Source organism: Carcharodon carcharias, chromosome 22 (assembly GCF_017639515.1).
Source record: "Carcharodon carcharias isolate sCarCar2 chromosome 22, sCarCar2.pri, whole genome shotgun sequence".
Classification (NCBI taxonomy): domain Eukaryota; kingdom Metazoa; phylum Chordata; class Chondrichthyes; order Lamniformes; family Lamnidae; genus Carcharodon; species Carcharodon carcharias.
In genome coordinates this window covers 18,586,354-18,603,004 of record NC_054488.1, presented here as the reverse complement: position 1 = coordinate 18,603,004, position 16,651 = coordinate 18,586,354, and the positions used below count along the sequence as shown (strand labels likewise).

General features: G+C 41.3%; 1 protein-coding gene across 1 annotated transcript in view; it reads left to right on the top strand.

The window, feature by feature from the left end:
• cacna1g (calcium channel, voltage-dependent, T type, alpha 1G subunit) overlaps nucleotides 1-2,785 on the top strand; it is a 727,897-nt gene extending 725,112 nt beyond the window's left edge. The window contains exon 36 of the mRNA XM_041216784.1: nucleotides 1,395-2,785. Coding sequence (XP_041072718.1) covers nucleotides 1,395-2,243 — 849 coding nt within the window. The 3' untranslated portion in view covers nucleotides 2,244-2,785. The remainder of the gene's footprint in view (nucleotides 1-1,394) is intronic.
• Nucleotides 2,786-16,651: the final 13,866 nt, after the last annotated feature.

Below are 16,651 nucleotides of genomic sequence, written 5' to 3'. Positions count from 1 at the left end.
AAAGCAATGGCTTTGGTCTTCCCAATGTTTAACTGGTCATATTGCGGCTCATCAAAGACTGGATATTGGACAAGTGGCCTGGCAGCAAAGGGAGAGTGGAGGGGTCAAGAGAGGCTGCATTGTCAGTGTACATATGAAACCTGACCTCGAATGGTATCACCAAGGGTCAGCATGTAGATGAGGAAGAGGAGGGAGCTAAGGACAGATCCCTCAGGGATTATGCAAGACATTATGCAGGGGTGAGAAGAGAAACTATTGCTGGAGATGCTGTGGTTACAATTGGATAGTCCCAATAGGCTGGACAATGGCGGGGAAGCATTGGAGGAGAATGCTGTGTTTGACCATCGAAGGCTGCATTGTTGTTGTAAAAGAGGAGAGAAAGTGGAGCACAGTCAACCATAAAGAATTGCTGAGATTCATACATTGATCTGCAGGAAGGCCGGGCATGTAATTGTGAGGTGCCCACAGGAACTGGGACTCCTTATCTAGTGTTCATGTACACAGTCTTCAGTAGTGGAGTCTGAAAAACCCTGTGAATGGCCTAGTCTCAGCAAGGAAGCCTAAGGAAGTTAGGGGCCATTATTACAATAGCACTGGATGGCAAAAAAAAGCTATGGGAAATAGTGCAGTTTAATGATTAAGCCTCTCTAACTGCACCGACTGTATTTTCTCAGGTGGAAAAGGTTTCAGGAAAGTATTCATTTGTTATGCAAGTGTGCTGTTCTGTTCAATCTTGCACCCTCGGTGAAAGGAGATGGGTGTAATTTTCACCTTCTCCCTTTGGCCACTAAACTGATGTAGCAATTACCCACCTGCTACGAATCCCACCCACCCAGAACATCATGAAAGCCATTCTGTCAGTCTGTCATTAACGTAAAGGTGAAAATTACCCCGACATCATTACAGGAAGTGGCTACTGAATCTGGCACTCCTCCCACAGCCCATGTGCAATCTGCCTAACCACTTATAGCCTCAATTGTTCTTGTGAAAGGAAAGTTCTATAAAAAAACTCCCCAGGATCTGGGTGTGAGGAGAAATACATTACCACAGCATAAGTACCAACTTAAAGTCACTAGACTTTTCCAAAATTAGAGAGTTTAAAATCCTTTAATTTTAGTCAGTTTTGTCAGAGAAACTTTAATTGTAGAATTGTGTACTGCCTGTATTTAATCATTACTGGCTTATTTAGTGCTTAACCAGAACTGACAAGCACATATGAAATTAGGTGCAGCTGTGTTAGGCACTGAATCTTTTGCTCTTTTATGATTTTGCTAATTGGCATCTTTTCAAATCATTTACCAAAGCACCAAATAGATTTAACAATTGTGAGCATGCTAACCTTTCTTTGGCTTATTCTGTTCCTCCCACTCCCACACTTTTAACACCCAATGTAGGTTGCTGTAACAAATGACTCTCTGGATCCACTCTATATGGAGTCCAAGGAAAATTTGCAGATACAGCCTAATGAATCGTCAACCTTGAATGTGTCTGTGCCCCATGTCTCTGTTGTGCAACCGTCAGTGGTGTTAGTGCCTGCCTCACCTAGCGCACCAACCAAGCACAGTGTTCACATCCAACAGCACAGCCGTAACCAATGCAACATTACTAACTATGTGACATCTTCACCACGTCATGCTCGGAACCCCTTCAGGGAACTCCCTGTCTCAGCAGACCAGGAAGTCTCTCAAATCAACAGTGGCAGCAAGAGAGCTTCAAAACCTCCAATGTGCCCTACACTCCCCACGAAAATGTGCAGCAGCACAGGAAACCTCACAATGAAAGACGTCATAAAATTCTACAGCGTGGACACTCAAGGATTCTTGGCCAAGCCCACGTCGTGGTTAGATGACCCTCGGAGACATTCAATTGAGATCTGCTCATCCGTTGATGCTGTTCCGCAGCACCATTTCTCTTCGTCGTCCTGTTGGGCCATTAGCCAGGCAGCGACAGAACTGGACAGCCAGCAAGCAGCACGGCAGAAGCAGAAAATGAGCCCCCCCTGCATTTCTATAGACCCGCCAGAGGACCAGCACATGGCAATGCAAGGCACTCATGGGCAAACGTCCTCCAGTGACATGTGTTTGAGAAGGCGGGCTCCATCCTGTGACTCAGCCCCTCACAAGGAGTCCGTGGACCTTGTGGACCCACTGCTTCATGAAAGCACGCCCACCTCTCCTTCTCCGGCAAAGGATTTGCTGACTCTTTCCAGTTTTTCCTTGGATCAGCCCGAGGAGGACCACTGAACTAAATCGTCAAATAATTTTTGTTGCCAAAAAGACAATTTTTTCATCCTTTCCTAACATTAATGAAGAATTCTGCATTCTGACTGGCACTGGAGGTCAAAACCCCATCAATCCCCCTTCCCCCAACCAAACAGTAACCAGGGTTACTGGAGCCCCCACAATGCTGCTCTGCCTTGCACTCAAGCAGATGACTGACTGACCATTCATCCAGGTAGTCCTGAACAGTGGAGCGTCACTTTTTTAAATGTGAAAGGTTTTTCCCTTTTGAAATTGGGAAGTAATCTGCCGAGTGGTAATCCCAGAACATTCCAGGATTTGCTTTGTAACTCAGTTTGAGGCAACAAGCGATGGGCAATAAATGCCAGCCTTGCCAGTGACATCCACATCCCCAGAATTATTATTTTTTTAAACATTATCAATTGATACCCATTTTATCAGAATCCAATTGAGTTGGCCTGGACATTTTCCTTACTCTCCAAAAGGCACAAAGCAAAGATCCAGTCATTAATATATTTAGAAAAAAAAAGTAATATTTATAAATAAAATAAACTGCAATATTTACTCAATCTGTGTGGTTAACTGAAATTATTGGTTGCCTGGCATCGAAAAATGGCACTCCACTGTAACCGTGACTCTGTGAGGTCATCTCAGTTTCTAAAAGCTAGCGTAACCAAGACATGATTTTAATGTTGCAGCGGTTGTATGGGTTACACATCTGTTGCAGGGTATTGTTGTTTCTGATGTTTATTTCCTGATCTGTTATCTTTACTTATTTATTTATCAATTAGTTTGCTCCTCAGGACAATGGTCGAATCATAACTACTCACACCAGTTAGGTTTGGTGAGTTGGTCCCTTTCCCATTTGTTTTTAAATTCCAAACCACCTCAAGCTATACTGGCTGCAGGAAAGCTCCCCAAGCTCTGAGGAATAATTCTGCACATGCCGCCTGAAATTAATGTTGCTCTAGCAGCTCACGGAACATGGTTCACTTCAGATCATAAACACTTTTACTGTGAAGTAAGATATGTTTGTAACAAGAGCCCATGGATGGTGCCATGATATGTCCAAAGATAAATTACAGCTGGAACCTCTGTTAAATACATTGAAAGATTCCACTCAGTTCATCACTTCAAAATGTCACAACCCAGGCTCTTAAGCAAAGGGTTTTTTTTAAGTTTCAAGTGAATCAGTAAATTCTCTGAGGTATATTCCACACGGTGGAAAAATGTATCTCCAACTGCCATACATCATTACATTTTGCTGTTTCCCATGTTTAAGATTGTTATAGCAACTCAAAAATGAGAGGGTGGGGGGGGGGGGCGGTTGTGGGGGGGGGGGGGGGGGGGGGGTGCGCGGGTGGGATGGCTGTAGTGACACAGTGGCAGGTGGACTCCCAAAGCTTAATATTTGCCAGTGACAACCATGGCTGGCTGCTCCTTAAAAACCCCCACTACTTCTAAAAAAGCTATTTCTTGAATTTGATTTTGTGTTCACCTCGTTAGGAATGGGACTGTTCTATAATACTGTAGGAAGTGGCATCTCTTTCAGGCACCTCCTTCTACATATCTCCAGGTGCGATGGAACCCTGAATATTTATATCTCCAATACCAAATCAGATTTTTATTGCTTGCCATCAAAACTTGGACTAATGTTGTTTGGGGATCTAATTAATTCCAGAAAGGAAATCAATATTTTGATGAAGATAACTTATTTTTGCCCATATTGAGAAAGCATCCAATGATTCCTGTTCTTTTTGTAAGTGATCAATATAGTGACAGATGTAAGGTCCCTGACTCTGAATCTCTCAGAGAAACACCTTGTTGAGTACTATCCCACAGCAACTTCAGTCACATTGTTCACACCCTGCAGAAAGCCGAAGGTGTTGATGCTGTCAGAGGAGGTCAGGCAAAAATTTCTTCAAAATGGTGGGAAAAGGGGAATGGAAATCTAAAGGTCCTTAACATTGGCTGCTTAGACCACATTGACTGCACTTTATGTAACGAGCTGTCAAGGCCTAAGTTCTGAGGCATCTCACCAAAAACAGCCAAGGCTAGGTTGAAATGATACCATGTATTTTACAGGCGTGTTATTGAATTCTGATAATACAAATGGCAAAGAGCAAATTGTTCTAATGATGTCCAAAATATGGAGCAGTATTTTAAGCCACTTAATTTCTTGGGGCACATACCCAGTCATGGGCTTTCCAGTGCTATACGTGTGCAAGATCTTTGTTCGAGAGCATTCTACATTGTACCCTCGTAGCTCAATCACATTGATTCGGTTAGTTCAAAGCACACCAGCACTTTAACATTGCGGATTACTGTATGCAGACAGTCTGAGCATTACAGTGATCTCTTTCATTGCTAGTTTGTGCGTGCGTGGGCGGGTGTGTGTATGCGAGTAAGTGTGGAAGCGTTTGTCAGAATACTGTAGGTTATCCATCTACAGCCGTTGCACATACTTTATAGGACCACTCTTGTTACGATCTTACCAGCTAAAAATTATGTTTATTTAAATGTAAGTATTTGTAACACGTTCCTTGGGCTCGAGTAGAATTCACTCCAGCACAAGGGGAAAATTATTGACAATGTAAAACTTCAAAGGTTTAAAAATAGCCACTGCTGCAACCTTTTTCTTCCTATCCTGCTATCTTCCATATAGAATACATTGCAGAGAAAATACTGATCAAAATAGACACAGTGCAGTGCAATGTTAATATTTATGTAGTATATATTATAGAGAAATTGTATTTAATAGTTGTTGAATTCTATGCTGTATTCAGGTATTTTTTGGACCATATAGTGGGTCTGTGCGATCAGGGCATCAAAACTGGTGGCTCTTCAATAAGAAACTAAATTAAGGTAAATGGATTCTTAGGGCAGAAATTCTTCTGAGTTAAGTTAGGGATCACCTTGACAACCAGAAATGCAACGTATGCAACTTTGTTGATCTCATTTTTGATGCTTTGGGATGCTTTGACTGATAGCTGTAAAGTACTTTCCAAAGACCCAGCACTGAGGATTGCCATCACAATGGAATACCTGGATAGATTACAAAAATGGTTAAAGTGTTATTGTTCAGCATAACTGATCAAAGTTTGGTGCCTGTTAATAGCATCTATTTGAAAATCAATTTTCTGTCTGTTGATTTCAATCAATACATAGTCAAGGCATTGAATTTGAACCTGGTCATAGGGTTAGATCACCAGGCCAATGTCATCAAGAACCTGATGAAATAAGCTCTCTGCTGCCCAAGAGGAGATAGAGAGAGACTATTTCCTTTGGTGGGGCAATCCAGAACAAGGGGACATAACCTTAAAATTAGAACTAGGCTGTTGAGGAATGACGTCAGCAAGCCATTCTTCACACAAAGAGTAGCTGAAATCTGGAATTCTCCCCCAAAACACTGTTGAAGATTTTTTTGTTCGTCAAGGGTTACAAAACCAAAGGCGGGTAAATGGAGTTAAGGCACAAATCTGTCATGATCTAGATGAACGACGGAACAGCCTCTAGGAGATGAATGGCTTCCCCCTGTTCCTATGTGACTAATGTGATCATTTTGGAAGAAAAGCAAGAAATACAATCAAATGTAGGAATCTCAAAGAAAGATAAATGGTGATCTTATTGATCCACATTTTAGTTACGCCAAATAGTCACTCTGCTCAGCCCAGTCTTTCAACAATTAGTCGCATTGCTTATTACTTCAATCGGTCGAGGTCCTTTGTCCAACCAAAATACTTCACAGAGAATTGTATTAATAATATAACAGGTTCCTGAAATCTTAAAAGCAGTGCTTTCATTTTAATGTACCTCACATTTCGCCATTAGAGAAATAGGAGTGTTGTGGACCTCAGACAGTACGGGTTCTTTCCTTTACGCTCCATGTATCTAAAATCATTTCATTTGCTCCATTCAATACCTCCATAGTTTAAAAAAAAGTCTCGTAAGTCTCGTTTTAAAAGAAATTGAGGAAAAAGAATTTGGCACAACTCTGAAGTGTTACTAGCTGACGGTTACTGGCAATTGGCTTAATTCTCACGCAAACAGTTCTATAAAAAGGTACATGTTGAACACTCCTAGTTGGCTCCCGCTTAAAGTAATTTGAAGGATCTCCTGATTTTTCTTTTTATAGGCACATGTTAATAGATTTTGCCAAAGATAGATCTACATTTGAATAAAGTCCAATGCGAAAATCACTGTTGGTTATAACGCAGATAGATGGATGAATTCATGAATGAATGGGTGAATGATGACTTTAAACACGTCTAACTTTTTTCCATCAAAGCTACCCTTGAAAATATTACAGTTCTGTAACAGAAAACAGGAACAGGTTTTGAGCAGCCCTGTTCTTTTTTTAAACCATATTTTGTTCATTATTAAACACGCAGAAAAAATTAAAATCAACATTTGTTTTTTATCCTTTCAAAATTTGTACTGAGGTAAAAGCTGAAAAGGAGAGGCAAAGGAATCAAACCTGGGGAAGGTGACATTCTGCTCTAAGATTTGTACATCTGTTTAAAAATAAACTTTTGAAAATTGTTGAAGCTGCAAAGAGACTATTTTTGCAAAAAAAAAAGAAAAAAATGAAAAAGTTACTTCATGACAGAGCTGTTTTATTTTCCAAAAAAAATGCTTCCATTTCACAAGAAGGTTATTCAGAGGTGATAATTCTGGTTTCAGGCATCTATTTCCAGTCAGACATTAGAATAATCAATGTTGTCATGGGGGTTTCAAGTCAAATGCATACTGCTTATATATACTAAAAATAGTATTTTACCAAAAAGTGAGGGATGCTAATTGTGATGAAATTGTATTCCTTTATCAGCCAGCAGGGACAAAATTTAAAATATTCAGCACCTTAATTGTGCTCATAAGTCGTGTGATATTCAGGTCACAGAGTTAGGTTTTACTTTGGGAAGAAGGGAGTTTAAAATTTACAACAATGAAAGAAGTATTACCTTTCAACTGACAGTGTTATAGCTCGTCAAACATTACCTAACTGCTGGAGTTCATTGTGAGTTGATAACTATAATCGTTATCTAGTAAGTGATAGATTGTTCGGCCCAGCCCTCCCCACCCCATCCTCCCAAAGTTGTCAAGGTTCAGCAACATTTTTCTAATTGGTTTAAGTTTCCTTTATCAATTAAAATCTGTAGGAATCAATGTCATCAATCTCCTGTAAATTCCATTTCTGTACATGGAATAGTATCTAGTCTGTACATCTCTTTAGTCAAGTACATTCTGGAGAATTGAACATATTTAACAATATATATTTATATATTTGTCGTTACCAACATGAACTGAATCCTCTCAGTAATCAATGTGCAACGTTTGAGATAAATCAATAAACACACTTATGCTGAAGAAGATATGTATTTGTATGATAGCCAATACAGGGTAGGTATAAAGTATCACTCCTTACTCCTTCTGTTCCTGCTGGCTTGTAAGCAAGAGAGATCTCCAGCTTTTGCAACATCTGAAGAACACTGTCTGAAAGCAATGTCTGAAAATGTCCAAATTCTCTCTGAATGGACCGGCACCCAATGGCTTCTTCACTGTTTCTCGCAGCAGTTTTGAAAGGGATGAGGGAATCTTCAAAAGCAGATCAGAGAGGATGTGTGTTCAGTGGCAAACGTGTCTTGTATTACCACATTTTTGCTCCATATTCTTGTGCAAAACTTTAGTTCCTTTTAGATAAACTGTGTCCTGATTTTCTCAAATGTTTATGCAGTAGCCCTACTTTTATGTAGATTTAAAAATGAATTTTAAATTATGCTTTAAAATAAATAGAGAAGATTCTCAGTGTGTTGATGGTGCCCTCATTTGCTGTGTCTCTTACTTTGAAAATTGTTGAGGTTGAATCTTAGACTGAGCTTAGACCTGATTTTCAGAGTTAGGTTCTTCCTAGACTACTGGCCCAGACTCAACCGGATTCCAAATTACTTGGGTGAAGAGATTTAAAAATCAAACAAAGTTCCTTTTACCCAACTGCACTTCTGGAGAACAAAAGGACAAGAGAAGAGAACAACTTTTCTGCCTATAAATCAGGATTGCATGTGGTGCCTTCCTGGGTGCTTCAATGCCATTAAAACATATACTTGACCACAATTCCATTTGTGAACCAATCCAAGTAAAGACATAATGATGTTGCAGGTTCAGACAGGCTAAGATCTTCAACCCATCCACATCTAGTTGCACTTCTAAATAACCCTGAATCCTATTGGTTAATAAGGAAAAAAGGGTATTTGTATAATGCTTTCCACAACACAGAACATCCCACAGCACTTTACGCCCACTTAAATACTTTCAAAACTTGCTTATTGTTGTAATGTAGGGAAACATGGCAGTTAATTTGCACACAGCAAGGTCCCACAAACATCAAGGAGATATATAATCTTACTACTTAAACTTAGTTCCTCCAGTCCCATGGGGTCAATGGGCAGCAAGATTCTGCCACCCACCCCAGTCCATCGTAATTTCTTTTGCTCCAGCCGAGGTGATATCCCACTCTTTGAGGTCCTCTTTAAAATATACTTCACCAGGTCTTCTTCGGCCAGCTCCATCTTCTTTATCCATCTGGTGGCATCCATTCTACTGCAACAAATATATAATCAGACAGCTTATTTCTAATTATGATTGGTTGGGAGATAATATTGACCAGGATACTAGAAAAATCTTCCCTACTCTTCTTCACACAGTGCCTTGGGATCTTTTAAGTCTACATAAGAGAGTAGATAGCATCTTGGTTTAATGTCTCATCCAAAAGATTCCAAAGATCCAAAAATCCAAAAGATCGCAGCGTGGCCACTCACGCAAGCCTTGCACCTTAAGAGTCTGACTCATTCCATCTCAAAACTTATTAAGGTTTCTTGTTCCATCATATACGACATAATCTGCTCCACATGTTTACCACATTTTAGTTCAAAAAAAAGATTCCTCCTGGTTTTCCTTTGGTTTACCTTCGTATTGTAAATATGATTTCTACTTTAAACAACACTTAAGATATCACAAGCTCATACTCACTTCTTCTAATTCTAGCTGAAACAGCCAACAACACCTACATTATTGATTCCATTATTTCAGAAACTTGGATCATACTTCCACCCCAATGAGAACAGATTCAGCCTCCTCCACCTTTTCACAGATTCCATGATCTAAAACCTGGATCCAACTACACTGTTTCTGATCAGGTCTCCTCTTTAAATCCATCCACAGCTGTTTCAACAAAGCTTTAAATAGCTAAATTGGGCCTGTTCTGGTAATGACCCCAATATTTTACTTGAACTTGGGAAACAATTCATTCCCGTGAGTCATAAAATCAGTTCTCTAAAAATTTGGCATATTCCTTTTGTAAACGTTCCTTCCCTTATCCAAGTTGCAACCACGGTTGCCAACGGCGATTAAATGCATTCCTGGAAGTTTCATAACATGACTTGCTCCCACACTCCAGTCATTAGTCGACCAATACATCCATCTTTGTGACGTACTGTCTTCCTACACCAATTGGAAAGCAAAAGATTAAATTACCCAATTGGATGAAGCTTGACTGCCAGTCAAACAGCCTTTTTTCCCCCATTTTCAATACTTTTATATCTGGTAAAGAGAAATGTCAAAGGCAATGACATGATTATTCTCCAGGATTGCATAGCGTGATGTCCTGGAGATTGATCTTCAATTATTGGAGACTCCAGGCCAATCCTAGGGGGTTGGCAATGCTAGCTGCAACATTAAATAAAATGAACACAAGATTAGCCTCAGGACCAAACACAAGATTTAGTATGGCACTTTTGTCTATATCCTTCCGCCGAGCTGCTTTATTTTTCAGATCTTCTTTACCTTTCTTACTTTATATTTATTTGTGGCCTCTGTGCCTTTGATCATCAGTGTTTAACAGGCAATCTTTGATACACAGCACTTTTTATTTAGCCCTTGTCTTACATTAGATACCTAAATCCAGTTTCAACTGAAATCAGAGTCATCTGCTTAATGTGATAAGACGTTCAAGTTGGATGAACTGCTCACCTGCAAGCCCTTAAATGCACCAGGCCTGAAGGACCACAGCAGCCTGTTTACTGATTGGCAGAATGAGACCAATCAAGGAGCAACCCTTTTTGAACAAATCAATCAGCCTTTCTGCTTGGGAGGTTTTAGAGAACTGGAACCGAATCTTTGTAGTTTTCAAGCTTTTGGGAAAGGGGAAGCATAGCAGTGAGAATGGATTAAGAGAAAGATAGTGGCAAGGACAAGGGACAGAAGGGCAGTCTTGAGGTCATGAGAGAGAGAAGGTTGGTGGTGACGTCAGGGAAGGCAAGGATGGCAGTGAAGATAGGGGAAAAAATGGATGGTGGCGAGGGCAGAGTCGGGAAAGATGGAGATGAGGATAGGGAAAGAAGGATGGCAGTGAGGAAAGGGAGAGAAGGTTGATATGTTGAAGGGTGTGAAGAGGAGAAGGGTGTCAACTATGTTTGCACAAGCTCTTGGAATTTTTGAATATGGGACTCTTTGTGTCAGCAGTCTGGCTTTTAGTTTGCAATGTAGTTTGGCTTTTTATGTATTATTGATAAGCTAATGCTCAATATGGGAAAGTTTTTCCATATGCATCTGAATGTGTTTATTACAGTTTATTAGCATGAAAAGGATCTCTCAGCATTCCCTTGTTATATTCAAATTCCAAAGGAAATTGAAGTGAGACAAGATTATAAAATAAAGGCATGAAGTCCAGAGGTTTATTAGTAATGAACATCTGTGATTCATTTTAGAGGGAATTCCTAAGGGCTTAGATAGCTGAAGGCACAGCAGCAATGTTGGGGAGCCCCACTGAGGAGTTCACAAGGGACTAGAGTTGGAAGAATGCTAAAGATGTAGGGCTGGAGGAGGTTAAAGACGGGGTATGAGGCCATAGAGGATCTTCACATGCGGGTGACAGCAATGCTTTGGATGAGCTCAAGTTTACAGAGGGTGAAAGATGGGAGGCTGGTATTCTGCAGTATGATAACATAAAGTTCAGAATTAATCTCCACTTGCATGGGCTATCTGGAGTTGGATCTAACCTTGCACCTTCTGAGTCAGAGGCAGGAATGCTTGAGGCAGGAATTCTATCAGTAAACCAAAGGTTCTCTTCAGACCTGCCCTTGAGGAGGTTTTTTAATAAGCAGTTATTAGAAAGACATTGAAAAATGGCTTCTAATATTTTCAATGCTTGTACCTCTGAGCTGCCTGGCGTATTGTGTTTTTGAGCAGAAACCTGACCTCCCAAGGACCAAGAACTTTACCACTCATCATGAATAATATTTTACATTACAATAAATAGACCATTCTATATATTACTATCAAAGTTTATATCCATCAGTTTAGGAATAAAAATTAACACTTGCCTACTATTGTCCTTGCCCATGGTGGGGGAACGGAGATGGTGGTGTAGTGGTAATACCACTGGACTAGTAATCCAGCAGCTCAGGCTAATGGTCTGAGGATATAAATTCAAATCCCACCATAGCTGGTAGAATTTAAATTCAATTGAGAAAAGCTAGTCTCAGTAATGGTGATCATGAAACTATCATTGATTGTTGTAAAACCCCATCTGGCTCATTAATGCCCTTCAGGGAAGAAAGTCTGGCCTACATGTGGCTCTGGACCCACAGCAAAGTGGTTGACTCTTAACTGCCCTCTGAAGTGGCCTAGCAAGACATTCAGTTCAATGAGTAACAAATGTTGGCCTTGCCAGTGATACCCACATCCCATGAAAGAATAAAAGAAAATGTGTTTGACATTTAATGCACAGAAAATGATCCAGAAGCATCTGCTTGACTCAATGTTAGCATGTCGTGTTTTGATTTCAAGACTTAGATCCAGCACAGAAGCTGGACTGATATTTCAGTATGATACTGAAGGGAGGGTGCCGCCTTTCAGATTGAGATGTTAAACTGAGGCCCCATTTACCCATTCAGGCAGATGCAAAATAATGTGGTACTGTCTGAAGATTAGCAGGGAAGTTCTCCCTGTGTGGCCTCTCTTAACCAACACCTAAAAACAGACGATCACTTATCTTATTTGCTGTGTTTCCCAGAAAACAGTGACTGCATTTCAAAAGTAATTCATTGGCAGCGAAACACTGGGACACGCTGAGGTCATGAAAGTTGTTCTGTAAATGCAAGTTTTTTTTTTATTTTAATCATTTTACGTACCAATGAACTACCCACTCATCCATACTCAGTTTCTATTCTGCCAGGACCACTTAGCTTCAGATCTCATCACAACCTTGGTCCAAGCATGAGAAGAGCTGAATTCCAGGCGAGAGTGACTGCCTTTGATGTCAAAATAGCATCTAACCAAATTTGGCACCAAGGAACCCTAGTAGAACTAAATCCAATTGGTATCAGGGGGGGCAATTAAACTCCAGTGACTGGAGTCATACCTGGGACAATGGAAGATGGCTGTGGTTATTAAAGGCCAATCATCTTAGCTGAAGAAAATTAGCTTAGAAATTGCTGTAGGAGCTCCTCAGAGTAATATCCTAGGCCCATCTACCGTCAGCTACTTCATTAATGTCCATCATGACCCTTCACCATCATGTCAAAAGTGAGGCTGTTCACTGATGATTGGAGATGATAAATAATTGTAGCACTCTGTTCACAATTCCTCAGGTAGTGAAGCAGTTCATGCCTGCATGCAGCAAGACCTGTACATTTTCAGGGTTGGGCTGATAAGTGACTAATGACATTTGTGACACAGAAGTGCCAGACAATGACCATCTCCAACAAGATCGTAACTAATTGCGCTTGACAGCCAATGACATTACCATTGTCGAATCCCCCACCATCAACATACTGGGGGTCACATTGACCAGGAACTTAACTAGACATGTGCATAAATGCTATGGTTGCAAAGCAGATGAAAGGCTGGGTATTCTATAGCAAGTGGCTCACCTTCTGACTTCTTAAATCCTCTGCACCACCTACATGGCACAAGTCAGGAGTATAGTGGAATTCTCTATTTACCTAGATGAGTGCAGCTACAACAACACTCAAGAAGCTCAACATCATCCAGAGCAAAGCAGCCCACCTGAACAGCATTCCATCCACTATCTTAAACATTTACGCCCTTCACCATTGGCACACCATGGCTATAGTGCATAGCACCTAAAAGATGCACTGCAGCAAGTTGCCTAGACCTTTCCAGCAGTACCTCCCAATCCTACAACCCCCTACCCCAAAGGAGGACGGTGCAGGTGCATGGGGACATCATCAACTCCAAATTCCCCTATAAGCCTCAAATGACTCTGACTTGGGCATACATCACCTTTCCTTCATCATCACTGGGTCACAATCCTGGAATTCCCTGCTTAATAGCATTAAGGGAGTGTGCACAGTGAAAGATGAATAGGTACAGTTGTGTATCATGGATGGGTCAGTGTTTATGCAAATTGGTAGCGTGTCATTTACAGAATATTGTATCACAGCCGTAATAAACATTGTTTACCATTTTTACCCGGTCAAGAAGTATTGAAGATTGGGATTGGGTTGGAGGAAGGATTGCGTGTGAATTCTGTCACAGATGCACTATAGAAGGCATTTTGAGCTGATTCGCATTGCTGTGTCGTGACTCTGTAAACACGATATATGTTTGCCAACTGCATTATAAAACTGGCAGTAACTCTGTAATGGTAGTATTAGTGAGCTGACAGCACCATCTTGTGAGGAAAAATATGTTTCTCATGTGCGAGGATGAGAGAAAATAACTGAGAAACAGAACTGTAAAACCATGTTTTTCTTGGTAGCATGCAAGTTAATGGTGATGTTGTAAACCATGTTAGTGAAGCTTGTATAATTTGTACTGCACATAGTATGGAAAAATAATTGGTATTGAGATATCTCTGGAACAAGCTGAAAGGGACCTTGGAGTTTCAGCAAACTTAATGTGAAAATATGTCAAAGCAAAGCTGCAATCAACAAGGCCAGTAGAGAGTTGAATAGTACAGCCCAAACAGTAGAATACAAGTCAAACAAAGGAAGGCATGATCAAACTCTGATGCTCTAATCAGGTCTCACCATGAATAATGTGTCTAGTTCTGGCCACTAAGAAACAAAGGAAGCATTCGAGTACAGGACAGAGGAGCTCGAGTCTGGTCAAGGGTTGAGTTATAAGGAAACATGAGCTTTACAGGCTGGAAAGCAGACATTTGTGAGGTGATCTTATGGACATATAGGGATGCAAATAGTATGGAAAAGGTTACTATGGAATACTACTTTAAACAGTGAGATAGGACAAAGGGACACAGGTTCAAACTAATGAAAGGCAGCTTTATGACTCATGTCGGAAGCTTCTTTTCACAGAATGTGCTCACCACACCTCCTGGACAGTGTGGTGGAGACAAAATCCCCACAATCATTTGAGCAACATGCAGCGATGAGGAAAGAGGGCATGCATGAACGAAAGTGGGCTAAATGGCCTTCCTCATCTGTAAGCATCTTGCAATTTGAGCTCCAGCATTACATCCCCGACTCAGAATCACTTGAGATGCTTATTTATAACATACATTAAGACCCTGCTTAACATTCTCTCGCTTAAAATTGTTTCATGTTAATGTCTTGAATGAAGTAGTGACAATATACCCATTTAACTTTTACTTTAACACTGTTTGTCACAGACTTCCTGTTCCGTGGCCTTATGTGCACTTGAACTTTTCTCTAGAGCTTCCCCTATCGTCCTCAGTCCTGAAGTCCTGTTCCTACCCTCCATTCTTGCCTTTAACGTTCCCAATATCCATAGTAACCTTTTCCATACTATTTGCATCCCTATATGTCCATAAGATCACCTCACAAATGTCTGCTTTCCAGCCTGTAAAGCTCATGTTTCCTTATAACTCAACCCTTGACCAGACTCGAGCTCCTCTGTCCTGTACTCGAATGCTTCCTTTGTTTCTTAGTGGCCAGAACTAGACACATTATTCATGGTGAGACCTGATTAGAGCATCCATTGCCAGCACCTCTTTTAGCTGCTCCTCCTCCCCACCTTCACACCCCCATTCCGAACCTTGCCCTGCCTTTCTCTTGCTCCCAGCCTCATTCTCAGCCTTGCCCTTGCTCCCAGCCTAAGTCTCGGCCTGGCCCCCAGTCTCGCTTCCAACCTCACCCTCAGTCCCGTTTTCACTCAGCTGCTGTCCTTACCTTTAAGTCCCTGCTATCTGTTACCACCACCAGCTACCCCTCTTCTCCTGGCTCTTGTTCCCACTTTGAACTCACACTGAAGTCCTGGGGCTTCAGCTGCTACCTGTACCAATCAACCTGTACCACTAGGTGGAGCCCAGTCAATCCAAAACTGGCTGAGTGCAAATTTTTTTTAACATTTATTTACGCTTACAGTATTTTATGTTTTACTTCTTCTATATTTTTATATTTAAGGCTTTTTCATTTGTGAATATGGACATTTAGGAATGTACAGTATTTCAAATTATGTTTTAATGGGCCAAATATGACAGGGTGGGGGCGGTGGACAGATCGCCACGCTGCCCTCCCCTACCCACCCCAGAAGCAAAGTTTGCGAGGGCCATCTCACTCCAGCCCACCCCGCACTGCGGGCAAGCTAAGCAAGGGCCAAGTGGGTCTTCCACCTCTCACTGTGATTGGCCAGCAACTCCATCAGTCCCGGCAGAGCCAACAGTGTTAGTGGCCGCTGCCGGTACTGCAAGAGAAGGAGGCAGGTGGCCCTTGGATCCCTGGAAACAGGTAAGTCCAGGCTCTTGGGCAGGGTGAGTTTGGGCAGGTCAGAGAGGGTGGGGGTGGTCAGCGGGGAGGTGGGTTTAAGGCTGGGGTGGTGGGAAGGGAGAGAAGTGGGGGCTACTATTATAAGGGGCCAACCCTTCCCCTGCCACACCAATCGGCAAAGGGCAGCCCAAAGATAGGATCCCCTCATTCCTTCCTGCCCTTTGAAGAGATTGTTTTTTTAATTGGGCTGCCCACTCATGCCCAACTACCCATGCCAAACTTTTTATGGCATGGGTAGCATATTATTAGGGTCAATTGGTTTGATAAAATGCAGCCCAATGTTTTTTTTCTGCTGAGAAAGATCCTAAAGTATCTAACCATACAGCATTTATTTTATATTTAGCAATTTATTTTATTCAGCAAGTTATTTTAACTAGGACTGCATAGATGTACGGTACTGAATTTCAACTTATACATTGGGCTTTTTTTCCCCGGGCGTGAGATGTCCGAAGGAATCTAACTCTAGTTTTAACGTTGATTCCAATGGGAACCTTTGATTCACTTAAAGTCACGATTTCCAGGAATGCAACCACAGCTTTAAGTGAGAACTTACCATACGTAGTAACTGGCCTTAAATGGCACAGATCTTCCAGTCAGGGTGGGAAACCCTACTTCCTGATCAGACAAAAAAAAATACACACTTAC